The sequence below is a fragment of the Geotrypetes seraphini genome, chromosome 2, assembly GCF_902459505.1.
Source record: "Geotrypetes seraphini chromosome 2, aGeoSer1.1, whole genome shotgun sequence".
Classification (NCBI taxonomy): Eukaryota; Metazoa; Chordata; class Amphibia; order Gymnophiona; family Dermophiidae; genus Geotrypetes; species Geotrypetes seraphini.
Genome location: NC_047085.1, coordinates 362,527,686 through 362,541,036, shown reverse-complemented (window position 1 = coordinate 362,541,036; position 13,351 = coordinate 362,527,686). Strand labels below are relative to the sequence as shown.

At 40.7% G+C, this 13,351-nt stretch overlaps 1 protein-coding gene across 3 annotated transcripts in view; it reads right to left on the bottom strand.

The window, feature by feature from the left end:
- The window catches only part of MLH1 (mutL homolog 1), a 79,551-nt gene that overhangs the window by 46,334 nt on the left and 19,866 nt on the right, over positions 1-13,351 (bottom strand). For 2 of the 3 annotated variants that reach the window (XM_033930530.1, XM_033930529.1), the window contains exons 5-7: positions 10,945-11,017; positions 5,160-5,251; positions 59-101 (exon numbers count right to left, since the gene is read on the bottom strand). In XM_033930530.1, the coding sequence (XP_033786421.1) occupies positions 59-101; positions 5,160-5,251; positions 10,945-11,017 (208 nt within the window). Of the gene's footprint in view, positions 1-58; positions 102-541; positions 620-5,159; positions 5,252-10,944; positions 11,018-13,351 lie in introns of those variants that run through there. The other variant, XM_033930531.1, reaches the window with a different exon arrangement.

The window sequence follows — 13,351 nt, the reverse complement described above, 5'->3', positions numbered from 1 at the left end:
GTGATAAATAAATATTAAAATAAACTTTTGTTTGAAGATATAAATTCTAAGTACTTACCTTTTTAACTGAGAAGCTAATTCCCGAGTTGTGAATAGCATACCTATATTCCAAAAAAGAATGGAGTTTTAAGATGTATTTCATGAGACAGATTACTAGCATTTATCTAGACCTGTTCTTAATTTAAAAAGCTGTCCCAACTAACCTCAATTACCTCCCCTTTTACAAAACCATAGCATGGTTTTTAGCACTGGCCACGGGATGCTCATGGAATTCCTATGAGCGTCGGAGCTATTACAGCTGCGGCTGGCGCTAAAAACTGCACTACAGTTTTATAAATGGGGGGGTGTCAGCCTTTAAATTGACGCCTTCTAATGCCAGTGACACACACCTCTAAAGGCTACTTTCCACCCTCTCCAAGTATATAGAAATATTAGGGTTCATCATCGCTGTAATGCCTGCAACAGCATCTTCCATCATCATTTCACATTTTACATGTTAAAATTCAAGCTTCTGAAAAATGCACCACCACAGTTAACGTACCACTAAGATTCAGTCTTCACAGTCCACTGCCTTGGAATAAAGTTCAATTCTTCCCTTTAATCCATTACCAAAGTTTGTTTCTTATTCCAGGACACAGTTCAGACCTAAAGCACAAATCTGATTTTTGATCATCCTTTACACCTCAGGCTACTGCCTTCTCTTCAGCCTATCCACCTCCCATACATCGCTTCCAACCCATCCAAAATATACAAGCTAGTAATTGGTATCCTCTTTAACAGACCTGTCTCTACGTATATTCAACATTCAGCTGCAGCTCTAGTGACCCATTTATTCACCCCTGTAGTAAGTACTCCAGGCCTCTCTTTTCTCAGTTTTTATTATTAGAATTTTTTTTAAATAGTTACAAGTACTAGTAAAAATAAGAAAAAGGAGTACATCTTATAAAGATGAAAAGGAATTCCAAACATTATTTCCAAGCCCACTTCTACAGGAACATAAGAGGTTTCATATTACTCCAAATGAAGAAAACATGTATTCAAAATAAAGCCGGCAAACTTTTACTATCTAATCCTTATAGAACCTGCCCATATACTATTTAGACACAATCACATTTTTATTTCCAAGCAAAGTTTCTAAGTGCATCGAGTTTAAAAAAAAAATATATATATATATATATAAGAATTTGTGCCCCAGGTCATCAGACATTTGCAGGAAAACTAAGAAAAAGGATCCATCCCCTCCCAACGGTTCATAGACAACCCCGCGAAAGACAAAGGCGCGCGCCGACAACTGAGCGCAAGACGGAGGCGCGCGCCGAAGAAAATTACAGTTTTTAGGGGCTCCGACGGGGGTTTTGTTGGGGAGCCCCCCCAGTTTACTTAATAGAGATTGCGCCGGCGTTGTGGGGGGTTTGGGGGGTTGTAACCCTCCACATTTTACTGTAAACTTAACTTTTTCCCTAAAAACAGGGAAAAAGTGAAGTTTTCAGTAAAATGTGGGGGTTACAACCCCCCACACCTCCCACAACACGGCGCAATCTCTATTAAGTAAAGTGGGGGGGTTCCCCCCACGCCCCCCTGTCGGAGCCAAAAAACAGTAATTTTCTGCGGCGCGCACCTCCGCGCTGCGCTCAATTGTCTGCGTGCGTCTTTGTCCCGGCGCGCTTTTGACCTGACACCCCTCCCAACACTGTAGGCTTCAGCAGGAGGAAGGCCTTACAATGTATTTGAGTTTGTCTGGAAACATCAGGGAACATTAATATAGTCTGACCAAAAAAGTACATTCTTTTTGAAAAAAGTTCTCATAATCAACATTTTCCTCTCTACTGACAATAATATTACTAACAAAGTAGATCTTTCCTGAACAGAATTTTGAGAAGTTTCTAAGAACTTTGTAAGATCTAAACCAGTATTTCTCAACACGTGGTACGCATACCCTTAGGGGTACGTAGGCAAATTGTTGGGGGTAAGTGGCCTGACTGCCACAGAAGATATTCCCTGCCCAAGCTGCCACTGCCAGGGATTCGTCCTTCTTGTATGCCCCCCTCTGCTGAAGCCACTGCTGGCGATCCCTACCCTCCCTTCCAAAGCCGATCCACAGGGCTTCCCTCCAATGTCAGAGCTGATGTCAGAGGAAAGCCTCCCAGGTCAGCGGGGTGTGGGGGGTGGGGTCCCAGTTACCTCCTTGTTCGAGCTGCACTCGCTTCTTCTGCCTTCAGCAGCTATCGTTGTCACTAAAAAATAATAGGACTATGTCCTGGGGTTCCTGACCATACTAGGGATTTGAACCCACCACCTTGGGAAGATGGAAGAAGAGCCTTTAACTTCTGAGCCTCAAGAGATTTCTTTTAGGCAGGGGTTTCTGATTTGTGAGATGATACCTTAGGACAGGGGTGTCAAACTCAATCACATAAGGGGCCAAATTCTAAAACACAGGCTAAGTCGCGGGCCAAATTTTTTATTAAGATACTTAGTCTTAGTACATAAGGCTATAAGAATAGCCTTACTGGGTCAAACCAATGGTCCATCAAGTCCAGTAGCCTGTTCTCACAGCGGCCAATCTAGGTCCTTCCTCAACCTGTGACACCATATTACACGCCATCCTCGTGCATTACAATAACAACAAGGCACTTGCATGGAGTGCCCTAATTTTACACTGGGACTGGGTCCTTCCACCTGCAAATGGGTACTGAGATAGCATGGTGAGATGCTTGCAGACTGTGCACCCCCACTCCCACTCCCCCCCACACACACCCTCAAAGCTCTTTAAAATAGTGGTTCAATCCAGCACGCTGACGTCCTACGTGCAACTGTCTGCCTGGCATTGTCCTCGCATGGTTTAGACTCGTCACCGGGGGGTGAAGAGTAGGCACTAAGCAAAGCTACATCATTGCACACTGAGCATGCAATTGGTGCAGGGCCCTTACTGCCTAAATAATGGGTGGTGATGGTGGTAAGGGTTCACATGCTAATGAGAAAATCAGCACGCTAAAAGTGACCCCAGTGAGCGGGAAAGCTCCACGCTAGTAATAGCATTGGCACTTTTTAGCGCAGCCTAGTAATAGGGCTCCTATATGTTCTTTTCTACATAGAATCTTCATTTATGCTGTATGCTAAGGAAGTGCTTTGTGCATAATGATTTTGTTTACTTATGAACTGTTTATTATAAAACGTGTCTTATACAAATTTACCTTGTTCCAATGATTAAACATCTGTCTATAACATGAATAGAGTGAAAAAGTGCCTCTTCTAATAAAACGGTGCATTTCCTTTTTTCCCCCATTTGCAAACTCATGCTTGTTTCCAAGTTTCTTTATTCTTTTATATACTGTTTATCAAAAGGTACCTAAATGGAAAGCTAACTAAAAAAGGTATGATAAAAAAGTGAGGAAAGATTGAGGAAAAAGACCCTCAGAAGAGACATTGTGTTAATGAAGCATGACTTACAATGAGACCTATGAATTCATGCAGCACAAATAATACTTTTGCAAAAAGAACTTCATTTTTGCCCTAGTAGCTGTTCTATTAAGGGACCTTCCAAGAAATGCTTGGGTCACAAGAATGTCACAACAGCAGGTCAGGATGACATGGTCAAAAATGACATGAACTGCAGGTGAAATTGCTGACAACTACAATAAAATGGCCTTAGTATTAAGAATGCACTGTCAGGGGAAATAGAGAAGTCATATTTGACGCCAAGCTTCGTAATGACTCAGTTGCAATTAGGAATAAATCATCCAATCAGTAAAAATGATAAAGTGTGGAAAGCCAATTGAAATTAAGTACGTAATTAGTAACTATGTAGCACTCTGAACCCCAGGCTCCTAGGCTGATTTTTATAACGAACTGGGCATCTCAGACTACCAGTACTCTGAGTGTTTTTTCCCCTTCGTTAGGCTCAACTGCTGTTGTTACTTTGTCCTTTCTTGGGATCATATATTTTGTAAGCTGACTCTTGATTTTTATTAAACTTACCTATATTTTACAGCAATTGAGTTGTTGGTGTGAGGTCATTTAAACACATTGGGGACTTAGCAGTGGACTTCAAAAGGTATGATAAAAAAAATAATAATGGGAGAGGAAAATATAACAGATGGATATACTGGAAACAAAAAGATGGAGGACTGGATGTGAAAAGACATGGTAAAGTGTGTTTCTTTGGGTGATGGGGTTGTATGAGGCATGTATATATATGTGCCTGTGCCTGTGCCTGTGTTTGTGCATCTTTATGCATAGGCAAAAACAGATGGCACCTCCCTAACTGGCGCTATGGTTCGGGCAAAATGCATCTAAAAAGCAAAAATAAAATGCAATATATTCATGCTTTTTTTCTGAATCCTGTCCAAAATGCCTCCCTCTCCCAGGGAATGCTGTTAAGGATGGGCAATTCTTAAACAGCCCTTTTAGGATAAATGTATGTTCACCTTTATAAGTGGGATTTGAACAACTCTTCAGAATCCCACTTGAGGACATTTCTTCATAGAAATGATCCACTAGTCTAGGGGTAGGGAACTCCGGTCCTCGAGAGCCGTATTCCAGTCGGGTTTTCAGGATTTCCTCAATGAATATGCATGAGATCTATTTGCATGCACTGCTTTCAATGCATATTCATTGGGGAAATCCTGAAAACCCAAATGGAATACGGATCTCGGGGAACGGAGTTCCCTACCCCTGCACTAGTCTCTAAAAATCTGTGCATTTTCAAACAGTCCTGCAATTGTCACCTTCTCACTTCCTACCCATTCTCTTCCTCCCACTCTTTGAAAGCAGAGAATCACTTTACCTCATAACTGTGGGGCTTCCTGTTATGCATTACTTCTCTGAGGTTCATTGTTCTCTCCCTTCCTATTGTTTTTTTATCATAATTGTCTTCTCTTCTATCAGCAATTTGTATTTCTTTTCCCATCCTTTCCTCTTGTTTTAATATGTTTGTAAAGTTAATCTTCAATTTGTTTCGTAAGGTTTAGTTCTTTGTTTGTTTTGTTGCCCCCTTAATTTTGTAATTTTACTGATATGTTCATCGCTTAGAATTTTGAATAAGCGATCAACCAAATTTATAATAAACTTGAAACTTGATTACAGAGTTATGCATTTGTCTTATTCTTGAACATGGCTGTTAACACCATCAGCCCCACATGAAATTATAAGAAATACCTTACCTGCTAACAACATCTATTATTTTTGAATATTCTTCGCTTCCATTTTTCAAAGCTTTCCTTCTTATAGCCACATTATAAAAGAGGTCCTCCACCTACATAAAAATGCAAATTAGGCTAAACAAGGGAAAATATGCCAGCACTTTTTTCTGCATCATATATAGAATTTAGCCCTTTATGTCAATTTTTACCAGGATTGACAAGATCAGGAACCGGTCTTTAAATTCAATAAGAAATGAAATAGGTAGCCAAAGCAAATCACGCAAAATAGACATAATATGATCAAACTATCACCTTACTTATCCTGTTTGACTGTTGTTGTTTTTTTTTAATCTTTATTAATTCTTCAAAACTAATACAAAGTGCCAGGAATTATACAGACATTAATAATCAAAATAAGCACTTAAAATCAATCAATAACAATACAGAAGAAAAATATCCCTCCCCTCCCATCCAATAATTTAATCAAAGAATAAACCAAAAAGATATCCCCCCACCACCCACCCTGTCCTGGATGTGTATAAAAATAAACAAAAAATAAAAACAAAAGACAACTATGTTGAAGTAACAAAGGATGTTAATGGGCCCCAAACCAATTTAAATAAATTGCTATATCCTAACATATCAGCATTCATCTTTTCATATCTGTAACCTAAACATAAACTGGCCCACCAAAAAGGAAAATTCAGGCGGTCGCAATTTTTCCAATTGCGAGTTACCATTTGCATGGCTTTCCCTGTCATAATTAGGAAAAGCCTGCATTTGTAGTGGTCCATAAGGGGCTTAATATGCAGCAATGTTCCACATATAACTACCTCATACGTCAAAGGGATTGTTGATTCCAGTATGAGATTAATCTGTCCCCATATTGACTTCCAGAAGTTGAGTATCAAAGGACAATAGAACAAGATGATCCAGTGACTGGAGTCGGTGCAAAGAATGGCCACCCGGATGGTCTCGGGACTCAAGGATCTACCATACGAAAAACGGCTTGACAAATTACAGCTATACTCGCTCGAGGAGCGCAGAGAGAGGGGGGACATGATCGAGACGTTCAAGTATCTTACGGGCCGCATCGAGGCGGAGGAAGATATCTTCTTTTTCAAGGGTCCCACGACAACAAGAGGGCATCCGTTGAAAATCAGGGGCGGGAAACTACAAGGTGACACCAGGAAATTCTTTTTCACTGAAAGAGTGGTTGATCGCTGGAATAGTCTTCCACTACAGGTGATTGAGGCCAGCAGCGTGCCTGATTTTAAGGCCAAATGGGATCGGCACATGGGATCTATTCACAGGGCAAAGGTAGGGGAGGGACATTAAGGTGGGCAGACTAGATGGGCCGTGGGCCCTTATCTGCCGTCTATTTCTATGTTTCTATGTGTCCCAATGTCTAGATGACAGTGCCAGCATCTATTAGATTTAGAACTGTCTAACTTATGTAACCTAACAGGGGTCCAAAAAGATCTATGTGACAGTAAAAAACCATGTTTGTCTCATAGATGCTGACGCTGTACATTTCATCCTCCAAGTCCAAATTCGTGGCCATCGAGATGCACAAATATATTGCTTTATCTCGAAGCTCCAAATGTCTCTAAGACTATTTGTTGATTTCTTAGTCAAGAATTCAGAAATTAATTTATACCACCAGGCGGCCTGATGCCCCCAGCAAATCTGTCTGGAAGCATAGTACCTGCAAGCTATAATGATTTTTGAGATTCTGCTAATCAGGGAACCCACTCTGAATGGCCTGCTTCAACTGCAACCACCTATAATTTTGAGACTTTGAAATACCAAATGATTGTTGCAGTCGTGAAAAAACAAGCAGTTTCCCTTTAGATATAACGAATGTACGAATGCCTGCCTGCATCCAATGCTTCCAGAAGATCCCAAACCCGCCTATTTGAATCCTGGAGTTTAGCCATAAGGATTGATAAGTAGATTTCTCTATTGGAATATCTGTTAATTTATTAATAAATTTCAATGTTTTCCAAGTATCAAATAAAATACTATACTCCTTACCATATCTGGGTAACTTGATACTCAACACATCCTGTTTGACTGTTGATTAGATTGTAAGCTCTACTAAGCTCTACTAAGTCTCTTGAAAGTTTTTAATGTACAGTGCTGCATATATCTAGTAGCACTATAGAAATAATAAGAAATAGTAATAGCATCTCTTTTCCAAGCTAACAGCCCTAACCTCCTTAGCCTTTCCTCATTTTTGTTGCTCTTTGAACCTTTTCTAGTTCTGCTATATATTTTTTGAGATACAGTGACCAGAATTAAATGCAATACCAGAGGTGAGGTCGTACCATACAATGATACAGAGGCACTATAATATTCTTGGCCTTATTTACCATCCATTTCCTAATAATTCCTAGCATGCCGTTTGCTTTTATGGCCACTGCAGCAACCGAATAGAAGAATTCAGGGTATTGTTTACAATGAGACTTAGATCTCCTAAGGTGGACCCTAGCATCAGGTCACACCACTTCTACAAAAAGCACACTGGTTACCAATCTCGCATAGAATAACTTATAAAATTACACTGTTAACCTTTAAAATCCGACAAACTAATGCACCAATATTTCTGGATCGTCTTCTGATACCATATTCTCCATTTAGGACACTTAGATCAACAGAACAGCATTTGCTGACTATCCCTTCTTTAAAAGTAATAGGTACTAGGAGATCTACTATTTTTTCGGTTATAGCACCCCAGCTCTGGAACAACTTACTAATTTACTTACATGATGAATCCTCATTAGAAAAATTCAAAAGCTCTTTAAAAAGTTTCTTGTATAAGGACGCATTCGAGACAGACAGGATAATTCGGCTATCATTAATGCTTATGCTCTAATAACTAATTTTAATCAGACCTTATGTATAGGTCGCAATCTTCTTTACCTTCTCTTCTAGGCTTATCCATGTTTTCATGATTATTCTTTGTTACTCTCCAGATGTATTTTTCCTAAATGTTTCTTTAAAGATTGTAGTTCATCCTCCTCTCCTTTTGTATCGGTAATTATTTGTACGTATATACTGTATATTTATTTGTATAAAATTGGGTTGTTTTTTTTGTTTCCTATTTTTAATTGTTATACGCTAGAGAGTTGCACGGGGACAGAAATCCCACCCGTCCCCACTAAAATCCCACCCGTCCCCGTGAGGAATCCCTCCGTCCCCACCCGTCCCCACGAGGAATCCCCTCCGTCCCCTTCCGTCCCTATAAACTTTGGTTATTTCATTTAATTATGCTACTGAATTAAAGGGTATGGTAGAGACCCATTTACAAATAAGCAAAGACACTTTAATAATTTGGAAATATTAATTGGGAAGAATACATACTTTGTAAACAGGTTTCTACCAGAGCCTCTAATGTCCCCATTCCCATGCAACTCTCTAATTCCCACCAGTAACAGCAAGGGTCAGCAACAGTAGAAATAAACCCAGAAATTAATTTCCTTTTCTTTTGAACACAATACAAAGACATCTGCTATATACATTTCCCAAAGCTGACATTTTAGTCAATAAATTCCGGATTTTACTTTTGTTGTCTGGACTTATTTTTCCATCAAGTTGATCCTAGTTTCTATTTTACGCTTTCCCATCTTATATAAACCCTTCTGTTGCTGTCCACCCATGCCCAATTCTCCTTTTCTATTCCCTCAGAAAACAAATGTAAACTAAAAACAGAATGAATGTCTTTACATTGTGAATGGAATAAATTATACATAAGAATCACATCATACATGTAAAACTGTAAATGAAATGAATTATGCGTGAGAACACATCATACATGAAAATAAAAAAAAAGACAGACTTAGAACTCATAGCAGGCAATTTAAAAATAAACAGTCATAACAATAAAGAGCCCATACAACAGGAATAAATTATGCATAAGAATCACATCATCCATAAAAATCAATAAGAGCAGACTTAAGAGATAGCAGGAACATTTAGATACCAAAAAACAGACAGTCATAACAGGGAAAAAACTCATAAACCAGGCATAAAAAAAAATCACATCATACATGAAAATCAATAAGAGCTAATTTAAAACTCATGGCAAGCACGTTTAAATACTGATAAGAAATAGACAGTCATAACAGAAAAACTCGTACACTAGGCATCATGTTGAGGGCTAAATGGACTAAGCCATAACTATAAGAACCGATGTAAAAAAACAGCTGTGGAAGGCTTTAAAATCAATCAACAAATAGCGGCATTCATAGAGCCTGTGGTGGACCTCTAAAGGTATGAATTGCATCGAAAGAAAACTAAAGAAGTTCATTCCAAGACGTGACTCACTCCAATGAAAAAGGAAGACATGCAATGGCATATGCTGAACCAGCACAAAAAAAACACAACAAAACCTAGAGGGGGTGAAAGCTACCACTAGTTTAAAAACGAGTCCAGATAACAGCAGGAGTTGTAATGGTAGCATGGTAAAATAGCATTGTTCACAATAGCCTCAAACGTTTACTTGTCGCTGTAAACGTCGTTTACTTGTCGCTGTAAACGTTTACTTGTCGTTTAAGGCTATTGTGTAAATCACACAAGCGCACAAGAATAAATCTCCTTACCAAAGACTGCAGAAGTAATTTGAACATCATGGCTGCGGAGTCTCTTTTGCTGCTAACTTAAAACTCATTGGCTGATTTCTACTTCGTGCCGTTATCCAATCAAGTCAGCTTCTATGGAGCCTTTGGTAGGGAGATTAAGATGCATTGTTCTGAGAAGATCCCTGCACACTGCTCGTAACTGATACAAAGCCTTCCCTCCGGGGAAAGAATTCCGGGTCAGCTATGTGTGGCGTGTTGCAGGCAGGAAAAGACGACGAGCCTCTAGGCTCAAGCTGCCTCCAACTCCGCAGGATCCCCGCGACCCGTGGTGGCGTCCCCACGGGATCCCCATGACCCAAGGGGGCATCCCCACTGGATTCATAGAAACATAGAGTATGACGGCAGAAAAGGGCCGACGGCCCAAGTCTTCCCACTCAAGAACCCTCCCTCCTCCCTCCCTCCATCATTTAAGCATTCCTCTGGAGCGACCCCACCTGTCTGTCCCATCGTCCTTTGAAGTCGAGCGTGGTTCTGGCCTCGACTACCTGACGTGGAAGACCATTCCATCGATCAATTACCCTTTCGGTGAAGAAATACTTCCTGGTTTCCCCATGAAATCTTTCCCCCCTAAGTTTTAGCGGATGCCCGCGACTTGACAGGGAAACCCACGGGATTCCCGTCGTTCCCGTTCAGCTCTCTATTATACGCATTGAAGTACTTGACATTGCATGTACAACAAATTTTTAATAAACTTGAAATTTACACTAGCTTTGCCTTCTCTGAAAAGATTATGACTTAAATCTGTTTATGAACCTTCTCTATTATTCAGCTAAACTATGGAATTCTCTGCTGCAACATGCCCAATTTATTTTTAATTTGAGTTTTTGGAAAGTTTTAAAATGCCATTTGTTTAGTGAACTTTTTGTATACTAGGGCATTTGTTGTAATTCCTGATGTTGTAATCAATTTTTATTATTGTTCTCTGAGTTCAAACCTATTTAGGTGATTAAGCAGGTTATAAGTACTCCACATAACATAAAAAATATGGCAGGAAGAATAAAATGCTTTCAGTCTACCCTCTCCTCTCACTAGTGGTAGTAAAACGAGTTTGTAGGATGCAAAGGTGCCAATGGGCGAGTCACACAGGGTGTGAAATTATAGTTCGGTAATGTCCTGCACACAAGTATCAGACCCTTAGGTTTTTAGCAAAAGGCCAAGCCTACCGTGATCTGAGTGCCTTGGTTCCCAGCACAAGGTTTAGGTGGAGCTTTCAGTTTCCCATCTGAGTAACTTGCTCTAAAAAAGAAAAAAAACAAAAAGATTTTTTAGCAACTGCAGGTTTCCATTAAATAGAAAAAAAGTCACACACGGTGGCATGGCTTCTAATAGAGATGTTGTAAGAAACAAACAAAAAAAAAGATGTCATTAATGGGAAAAAAAATAATGATGTTTCTTGGCTGGTGTCTATTTCTTTTTTTAAAGTTTATTTTGCATTTTACAGCAAACAACACAATAAGACTGTTACAACAGCTTTTTGCTCTCTTGATTTGATTACTGGAATCAGCTGTCAGAAGTGATGTCCGACGCCGACACTCAATGAAATTCACTGGAGCGTGACATGAGAACTGCCTGCTGTAAGTGCTTTCTTTATCCTGGCTGACAGTTTAAATAAAAAAATATATATATTTTTTCTATAAGCTGTTCTATATACCTGATAGAGTTCACATCATTAGTGTTAATTAGTATGTTGTGGGTTCTTTGATATTGTGCTCTTAAAACGCTGGGCTGGGAGCCTCAACTCTGAAGAAAAACTTTGAAACATGGCATGTCGGTGGAGGCACTCCCGTAATGCACTTTAAGAATAAAATAAGTTCTTATGCATCTTCTACTTATTATTGCTATGTTTGCACAAAGATTGCTACATTTTGCACCTTATATATAAGAAGAAAAGTTTTTTACAAAAAAAGGGATCCATTGAAGATAAAGCACAGTTACTTACCGTAACAGGTGTTATCCAGGGACAGCAGGCAGATATTCTTGACTGATGGGTGACGGCACCGACGGAGCCCCGGTACGGACAATTTTAGAGTGATTGCACTCTAAGAACTTGGAAAGTTCTGGTAGGCCGCACCGCGCACGCGCGAGTGCCTTCCCGCCCGACAGAGGCGCGCGGTCCCCAGTTAGGATAAGCCAGCTAAGAAGCCAACCCGGGGAGGTGGGAGGGACGCAAGAATATCTGCCTGCTGTCCCTGGATAACACCTGTTACGGTAAGTAACTGTGCTTTATCCCAGGACAAGCAGGCAGCATATTCTTGACTGATGGGTGACCTCCAAGCTAACAAAAAGAGGGATGGAGGGAAGGTTGGCCATTAGGAAAACAAATTTTGCAAAACAGATTGGCCGAAGTGTCCATCCCGTCTGGAGAATGCATCCAGACAATAATGAGATGTAAAAGTATGAACTGAGGACCAAGTAGCAGCCTTGCAGATTTCCTCAATAGGAGTGGAACGGAGGAAAGCTACAGATGCTGCCATCGCTCGGACTCTATGGGCCGTGACAGAACCTTCCAGTGTCAGTCCGGTCTGAGCATAACAGAATGAAATGCACGCTGCCAGCCAATTAGACAACGTACGTTTAGAAACAGGACGTCCCAAGTTATTCGGATCAAAGGACAGAAAGAGTTGGGGAACTGATCTGTGTGGTTTCGTACGCTCTAGATAGTAAGCTAGAGCCCTCTTACAATCCAAAGTATGCAGAGCCTGTTCCCCAGAATGAGAGTGAGGTTTCGGAAAGAAGACAGGCAGAACAATGGATTGGTTGAGATGAAATTCAGAGACAACCTTAGGGAGAAACTTTGGATGTGTACACAGAACCACCTTGTCATGATGAAAGACCGTAAAAGGTGGATCTGCAACTAGTGCATGTAGCTCACTGACCCTCCTGGCAGAGGTAAGAGCAATAAGGAAAAGTACCTTCCAAGTGAGAAACTTGAAAGGAGTGGTAGCCAAAGGTTCAAATGGAGGCTTCATTAAGGCGGAAAGAACCACATTGAGATCCCAGATAACAGGAGGGGCTTTAAGAGGTGGTTTCACATTGAAAAGACCCCGCATGAACCTGGACACCAGGGGATGAGCTGAGAGAAGTTTTCCCTGGATCGGCTCATGAAAAGCAGCAATGGCCCTGAGGTGGACTCTGATGGAAGAAGACTTAAGGCCAGATTCAGACAAAGAAAGCAAATAATCCAACAATGTCTCCACTGCCAGGGAAGTGGGATCAAGATGATGAAGAAGACACCAGGAAGAAAATCGTGTCCACTTCTGATGGTAACATTGCAGAGTGGCTGGTTTCCTGGAGGCATCTAGAATGGAACGAACAGGCTGAGACAAAAGAGTATCATGAGAGGTCAGCCCGAGAGATACCAAGCTGTCAGGTGCAGAGACTGGAGGTTGGGATGTAGAAGGGTCTCCTGATGCTGTGTAAGCAGAGAAGGAAACAGTGGAAGAAGAAAAGGTTCCCTGGAACTGAGTTGAAGTAGAAGGGAGAACCAATGTTGCCTGGGCCACCTCGGAGCAATCAGAATCATGGTGGCTCGTTCCCTCTTGAGCTTGAACAAGGTTCTTAACATGAGAG